This window comes from Plectropomus leopardus, chromosome 12 (assembly GCF_026936395.1).
Source record: "Plectropomus leopardus strain MGB_pleo_1.0 chromosome 12, ASM2693639v1, whole genome shotgun sequence".
Classification (NCBI taxonomy): Eukaryota; Metazoa; Chordata; class Actinopteri; order Perciformes; family Serranidae; genus Plectropomus; species Plectropomus leopardus.
The window spans coordinates 26,602,467-26,610,657 of record NC_142187.1 but is presented as its reverse complement, the minus strand read 5'-3'; the positions used below and the strand labels follow the sequence as shown (position 1 = coordinate 26,610,657).

Below are 8,191 nucleotides of genomic sequence, written 5' to 3'. Positions count from 1 at the left end.
GGACACCGGTTTGCTTTCTTGTGGAGAGTTAGAAGATCAGTACCACAGTCATGTCTGTACATTGAATCTGCTCAGTGACATTTTCTTGTAAATATAAAAATAGCTGTGTTTACATCCAGTGACAACCTCCAAGGCTGAAAAATGAAGCCAATATAGAGGTGCCGAAAACTGCAGTTCCTCTAATGGCCACATGAGGCTGGCTCCAAAACAGAGTGAATCCCCATACCATTCCAAAAGCCCCAACTTTAAAGCAGAAATAAAAATGTTTACAGGCTGGTACCAAATAGTTTTGGTCTCTAAAGCGAATCTCATCATCTATAACTGTACCAGGAGTGATTTTTTTCCAAAACTCATCCTTAGGGGTTTTGAGTGATAGGCTGTCTGCCAAGTGATGCTACAGTCCATGAGTAAGATCCACCCCTAGCTCCTCCACTGCTCCACCCTCTTGTTCAAATATGGTCTCCCCTGGCTCCAAAAACCCAAGATGGCAAAGGCCAAAAATGCTGAACTCAAGACATCACTGTAGCCATGTCCACTGTTTATATATTCTATTGTTAACATTCACTGATACCTAAACGCATTGTGTGTCACTGTGAGGTCTAACAGATGTGTTCAATCAGTTTCTTTCCTCATAAAACATATGCAAAGCTGATATGTGGAGCATTTTAAATCCTGTGTTGTAAACTTAAATGTTTATGAGCTTTCAGTTTGGTGCATTCCACCAGTAGATCAGTGCAATAGTGTGAAACCATGTGTAAGTCCGTCCTTGTGCAACTGCATGAGACATATTTGGGATCCAACCTGAAAAAAATGCCTCCATAGTGCAACTAGACATCAAAAACTTGGGTTACCCTTAACTACAAAGACAGAGTTCAGCCTCAAATAGCATAGTTTAGTTTATTAACGACCCAGAAAGGAAAGCTTGTCCAAATCTGCCAAACAAAACCTCTAAATCTAACAAATTAACACATTATCTTGTATTTGTTTGATATGTTAAAAAAAAAAACTATCCACAAATGTAAAAATGACAAGGTGTAGTTTTATTAGGGATTATTTGTTGGACTTGGTTGGGTGCAGCTGGTTTCAAAGCTGGTAGGTAGCTTTTGGACAAAGCCAGACTTGCTGTTGCTTTATGCTAAGCTAAGCTAACTATTTCAAGCATAAAAGCACCTGAAAAAAGTGCACCTTTACAGTGACCTCATGTTACACACACATCGGTTTTTAACTAAACAATTATCACGGAGGTGGAGTTTACATCTTACTATGAAATGTTCAGTTCAATTCATTACGGTGTCAGTGTTTCAAAGAATAAATAAACAGAAAATAGCACTCCTGTCTCTGCCGTTGTTAGCTGTGGCATCCTCCTGGCTGGCTGCAGCTTCATATTTACATTTTTAGTATTGTGATTTTTACTGTGCATTGCATCAAATCACTAATATTGTTTTCGCTGCTCAACATTGCAAAATATTCCAACTACAGTGACTTTTTTAATAGCCTCAACTTTTTTCCACACTGTCTGACAATAACACGAAGCTGTCATATACTGAATGGAATCCAAGGTGAAGTTTTCATGCCTAGTTAAAACGGAAAGTTTGTGAGGCCTTTTCATGCTTTTTTTTTCTTTTGATGGCATTTATTTTTTATTCAGGCTGACACATTTGGGTACTTTTGGAAACTGTGGCAATTTGAGTTGAGCTCAAAATAAAGTTCTGTGGGTTAACGGTGTTTGTCTATGCAGCAGGAGTTTGGAACGATGAGACCACCAAAGGCTCTGTTGGCCTTAAGAGATGAAGGACTCCCCCATGAGGCACAACGAGGCAATTTTATTTATATAGCACATTTCTATAGAGGTAAACTCAGTGTGCTTTACATTCAACAAGTGGCATAAGAATGTAGTTAGAGAAGGAACATATAACAATGACCCATCCTAAAAAAGACAAACATCCTGCAGACATGAGGGAATAAAGAAGAGTATTATACAACTTAAACACAATCAACCAATGACTTTGCCGCAGAAAATGTAATTCAGCATATTGGTGCCATAAGACTGTTTCCCATTTTCAGGCGCTCTCAAACTCTACTTGGTATTAGAGAGCACCCTCTAGTGATTTATCCTTTGAAAGGCTCATTTTACACGTCTGTTGAAGCAGGCAAGCTGCTCTCAGTCCTGTTTCTACATTGAACTCTGCAAGGATTTGGAAAATGGGTTGAGAACATTTTAACTCTCACAGCTGTCTGCAGGCGGTTTCTGTCCAATTGTGAGATTTTCTTGTTAGAGTCAAAGGCATTTATTTCTGTGTGTTCTCACATGTATCATGTAGGTGAATTAACACTTCCTTTCTTTAAAACCATAAATCAAACAGATGGCACCAGTAGTTGAGTGTTTGCCTGGAAAACGCAGGTCAAACTTGCAAACTTGTTCAAACATTGTCACAGTTTTTTTTTAATGTTTTGTTTTGTGTGGGCTGTAAGATGAGTCAGAGGAAGGTGAGTAATCATTTAGTCATCCTTGGGATACACACACAAAGTACACACGTTGTCTTTGCAATCTACTCCCTCCCTTCTCTCACTTTCAGACAACACACACACATATGCACGCGCGTGCACACACACACGCACACAGATAGTGGGGTGATTTGTGGAAACAAATACTATTGGATATCATCTTCATAGCAATCTTGTATTAAAAAAAACTAAGAGGCATGTTAGTGTGCATACTCCACATGTCTTAGGCGGGTTCTTGTGAAACCCCTTAGACTAAATATGATGCATGCAAATGCAGATTGTTTAACAGTTTCATCTGAGCATCTGAAACAATGATTAAAATGAAACAGTGCAAATAAGAACTGTGTTAAAATCTTTACAAGTGGCCCATTTAATCAATTTAAAACCAGGGAAAGTATAGGCTACTGGTAAATTTGAAATCAAAAGTATTCAAGCCACTGTACTAACTTAGTTTGTCTTGAATCAGTCTTTTAAAGCTAACTTAAAAAATGCTGTTCTCCTGTGCCTTTCATTCATGGGTTTCACTTACTTGCTTTTATTTTTTATTGTGTTTTTAAATGTCATTCATGTTTTATTCTATTTTGTTTTATTTTATATCTGTGTATGCCATTAGGATGAATTTACTTCATTTGCCTTTTTTAATACGTGCTTTGTGAAATAATGCATATGATGGTTTATTTGTTCTTCGGCTTTCAATTGAGTATGGCCCTTTCTTTTTTCTCTAATTTTATAATCTGATTCTCTGTGTTTAAATTTTGTTAAAAATTGTTTAATTATCTTGATCAACTCATGCTTGCACTGTTATTTCTGAGTGTGTATCCATATACCTCTGTAATTGTATGTTTGTAATTAAAAACGTTGGTGCAAAACCAGTTTGCTTTTTAACTTGCTAGACTATATAAATGAAATAAACTTGAAGAAGTTTGTCTTTTGGCCACTTAATGTCTACATTCACACTATAGAAATATGACATATCAATTATGCGCCTAATATATGACATATCTTTTTTATTTAATTTTCTACATATGTTTGCAAGCACTTTTATTTTGAAAACAAATATTAGTCGCATTTTTTTTTACACTTAAGTCTTTTTATTTTGAAATAAACGACCCGGAAACCTTCTCACGCCACATTTCTTTTTCCTCCCTCTTGTTCTGACTTCCTGGGCACTCTTCACCATGGCTCAGGCAGTACAGAAACTCGTTGCCAAAGTGCCAACTTTACTCGGTGGTGAGTTTACTTGAACTTTTTGTTATTTATTTATGAAACTAATAAACTGAGTTGTTCGCGTAAACCGTGCAGGAGCAGCTGGGTCACATTGTTTCAGCTTGTTAGCAGCTAGCTGCACAACTTGTGTGTGACCTTTGCTCAGGTGGCAACACACCAATTTACCACTGCAACAGGTTGTCCTCAGAAGTTGTGATTTTTTAATTGAACTGTACATAGTTGCAAAAGAAAGGAGAACTTGCTAACTTGCCTTTTGGCTTTGCTGCTCCTTAGTTAATGTCATTTTTTAAACGCTGTTTGTGTTTGTTTCACGTGCAGCCGCTGTCACATACTCCAAACCCCGACTCGCGACCTTTTGGTACTATGCCCGGGTGGAGCTCGTGCCTCCGTCTCCTGCTGAGATCCCCAAAGCCATAGAGGCAGCAAAAGGGCTCATGAAGAGCTTCCAGTCAGGACGCCTGGGACAAACCACAGTAAAGGTGAGGCAAAACCAGTTAAAGATTAACCTGGCTTTCATTTGTGTGTGTGTGTGTGTGTGTGTGTGTGTGTGTGTGTGTGACCCCTGTGTGAGAAAGTAAGAAATATGACAATTCATTATATACTGAGTTAATCCTATAATAGGTACACCTGCATGAAATATAGACTGAGATGCACCACCTGTGATGACGTGTTGTCACATTTTTGGACTGTTAGGGCTGTGGTTCCTAACCTTTTCCCCTGAAGGTACTAGTGACAAAATTTATGGGTATTTCTTATTATATTCAATGCGTACAAATAACAATACAGAGCAGCTTATAAACTGCACAGTTAACAAAAATAGTGAACTCAAGTGCAAAAATAGGGATTTGATTGCATTTTAATTAGATTATTTCCTGTAAATATTGCATTACAAATTGATTTTCCTGATATTATACAATTCTCTGTATGTTTTTTATTTTATTTTTAATGATAATTCTTAAGAAGCTTCATTTTTGGCAAATCCAGATTTTTTTTTTGAGGGGGTCAGGAGCCCCACCAGGTTGGGAACTACTGTGGGAACTAACGTGAAGGTTTTGAGACCCACAAAATGTTTATCTGAGGACAAAAACCATTAGATAATAGATAATTTAGTCAGGCAACAAAAAATTAAAACAACTTTGAATACTGATAAGAAAATACTGACTTCATCATCTTGGCTCAAACAATTTACTGCATTTGTTTTTGAAAATGAAATTATGAAATGAGACAGTCAAAATGCCAGTTTAAGTTTGCTGCACACTGCACACACACAGTGTTATTTTACAGATGGCAATAATTATATCGAGATCTATCTGAAGTTGTTTGTGCCCATTTAACCCCCTGGCTCACATGTCCAGTCCTCGGTGTGATGTGTATGCATCAGTTGTGTGGTTCAGTTTATCTTCATATACAATAGAAACCACTGAAAACTGTAAATGACACAGAGGTAAACTGTGTGAGCCACATGAATTAACCACCCGAGTGGGATGGTGAACTTCCATTTCACTCAGTTCAGTGGAAAATGAACGGAAAAACCTCCAAAATTCGAAAAACAAGTGATTTGTGTAAAGATTGCAAGCAAAGTCAAAAGCTAACAATTCTGTTTTATACAACAAGTGCAATGAAATATTGTGATGTTTTAGTGTGCGTGTGCATTCAGACGTGTCATCTGGGACTTGTGGGTAATTGTATGCATGGTAAGGGGCTCGGTTTTGCACTCCACAATCACTCTCTCATGTTACATTGTTTAGCCTCATTTCAATAAACTGCCACAACATGCAATTTACCTCTACAGGCTGATTTTAGAGCAAATGTCCTCATTGAAATTTGATTTTCTTTGTTTTGTAGGATGCCTTAAGGAACGGACTCGTGACCACTGAGGTGCTGATGTGGTTCTACATCGGAGAGTGCATCGGCAAAGGAGGCATTGTTGGATACGATGTCTAAATATTGTTCTGCTCTTTCTCCTTTTGCACTTGTAATTGTCACATTCTCAACAGCTATGCACCAAATTTTCAAATAAACGATGTCTATAGACAGAAAAGTTTATTTGGTGTCTCTTGAGTATAATTTCCAGAGTGAGTAGGTTCATATTTTATTCACAACAAAAACACCTAACTGTGGGAAAATACTTTGCTAAAAAGTTTGCAATGGGTTTTGGAATATTTCATGCACAGCTGAATGAGAGCAAAGATGTATAATTCATAACTTTATAAATGCTGAAGAGTTCGTGAATGTCAGATTGCCAGTGCCAACAAAAAATTTCTTCAATAAGCTGCATATTTTATAGATTTTGCTGCTATGTAATGATGGACATCTCCTCTTGCTCTCGACTTTCCGACATTGTTTTTATGACATTTCCCAAGTATCTGCAGAAAGCTTTCCTCACATCCTCTGGTTCCTCCTCCAGGTTGGAGTGAATAAGCGGCAGTCTGGCCAAATGTGGGGCTGCATCAGAAAGAATGAATGTGTTAGCTCAGAAACTGCAGTAATAATTCATAGAAAAACTTTGGGAGGCCGGCAGTGGAAATACCTAAAGGCAGCCGTTCGTCTTCTACTCCGCTGCCGGGCTTATGGTGAGCCATGAGTAAACACTGGCTGTCCTGCAAACCCTGGGAGGAGATGAACATCGAATGCCATGTCTCGATTTCTTTGAGGTGACTCGGAACGTCGGGATTAAAAATGATCACCACACCGCTGGAGTCCTTCATCAGTGCAGGCCAGCACGACTCAAGTCTGTATGGAGAGAATGTATTTATATCTCTCTGTCGGTTTTATACACTGAAAAAAAAACAACTATAGAAAGTAATGGGATTTTTAAGTATCACAAGATAGGACAGGGTAACATCTAAGCCTGTGTTCACTGAAAATGTTTGATATTTAACTTACTTAAAATCTCCCGAACAGTCCCAAAGTTCAACTTCACATTTCACATTGTCACCACTACTTCCAAGTTGTGACTCATATTCCAGGATCCTTGAAACAGCAGAAAATGCATTTTGTTATTCTAACATCAAACAATAATAACTCTCAAGGCAAAGTGGGATATAATGTTGCTTTTAATCATTGAGGTAATTGATTTTACATTCAGTTTTAAATAATGCTCAGACTTCTGATGGATCACGTCATTTCCATCTTCTTGGGGATTTAATAAGTTTAGGTCAATTGTGGAAAGTCGTTAAGTTGACAGAGGGTTTGTACCTTACTCCTTGAGTGGGTCTGTATTCACCTCCCACATTTTCAAGTGTATCGGAGAGAAAATTTGCAAGAACCGTTTTCCCACTCTGAAAAACAAAACAAAAAACAGATAGGTGATAGAATAGTCATATCAATCATAAAGCAGGCAATACATTTTTCAGTGTTAAATCAGGCCCTCATTCGCTGTCTATGGAGCAGCTCCAGACTTTATACTAGAGTTTGACACTTATCTCTGGCTTCTGGCTCATATTCACAAATATTGACTGAAATAACAAGTAGGTATTTTTAATTTAGATGGGATTTCCTTTTACTGTTCAGGCTGGTGGAGGTGGAGCTAATTTACACGTTCAAATACTATTAGGCAGTTTAAAAATAATGCATCACAAGCTGTTCATTATAAGTTTTAATGTAAATATTGCCCTACAAAGTCACTAATAATGGTATCTATAGCTGTCATAAATACAGTAGAGATAGATAGATAGATAGGTACTTTATTGATCCCGAGGGAAATTTAAGTAACCAGCAGCATAATAAACATACAGAATAGAATATAGACCAATAAATATATAAGCAATATATACAGAGAAAAAGAGAGATGCAGAATATGCAAAAACGCAAGATATAAAACAACAAGTAGAGATAAACGTGCAATATGTACCTTCAAATGTAGTTACATAATTAAGTAGCATATAATGGAAATACTTAAGTAAAAATACTTAGTGAGTAAACTATACTAAAACGGTGTTTGAGTAAATACACTGAACTAGCCACGTTCTTCTACTGTATGCTTCTCGGTTAGCATGAATAAAGTTTTTCGTCTTTAAAAACCGTAAAATTCAAGAGGTGCTCAGATTTTTTGATGTAAGCATGTATTTCTGGTGTCTGCTCTGGCTACCCGTCAACACCTAACAGTAAAAGTGAGCTACGCTACAGTGGGTAAAATGCATTTACGTACCTCGTTGGGACCAATAAAGAGTATTTTGGCTTTAAACATTTCCACTCGTTGAGCGTTAGCATTAGCGGTCCAGCTAACTTCGACTGAATAAGATAAACTACGAAACCAAAACGAGTTCAATAACACTCTGTTTTCATTTCAGTAAACACGTGAAAAATAACATGCTGGGTTTTTCAGTTTCACGCAACGAAATGTTAACAACAGCCGCGACTAGGTGTTAGCCGAAGATAGTTTGAGAAACCACGGCAGTAAACTTCCTCTTCGTTTCTATGGTTTCTTGGCTTCCTTTTTTATTGGCTTTTCCCAACT

The 8,191-nt window shown here is 37.5% G+C and overlaps 2 protein-coding genes across 2 annotated transcripts; one reads left to right on the top strand and one right to left on the bottom strand.

The window, feature by feature from the left end:
* Positions 1-3,611: 3,611 nt before the first annotated feature.
* Positions 3,612-5,776, top strand: LOC121951558 (ATP synthase F(0) complex subunit g, mitochondrial-like). Its single transcript, XM_042497928.2, has 3 exons — positions 3,612-3,735; positions 4,051-4,211; positions 5,578-5,776. The coding sequence occupies exons 1-3, from the start codon at positions 3,684-3,686 to the stop codon at positions 5,674-5,676; spliced, it is 312 nt and encodes a 103-aa protein (XP_042353862.1). The 5' UTR covers positions 3,612-3,683; the 3' UTR covers positions 5,677-5,776.
* On the bottom strand, positions 5,759-8,156 carry ift22 (intraflagellar transport 22 homolog (Chlamydomonas)). The gene is made up of 5 exons (XM_042497927.2): positions 7,883-8,156; positions 6,931-7,013; positions 6,619-6,705; positions 6,263-6,465; positions 5,759-6,177 (listed from the first exon to the last, which is right to left on the bottom strand). The coding sequence occupies exons 1-5, from the start codon at positions 7,919-7,921 to the stop codon at positions 6,029-6,031; spliced, it is 561 nt and encodes a 186-aa protein (XP_042353861.2). The 5' UTR covers positions 7,922-8,156; the 3' UTR covers positions 5,759-6,028.
* Between the last annotated feature and the right edge of the window lie 35 nt (positions 8,157-8,191).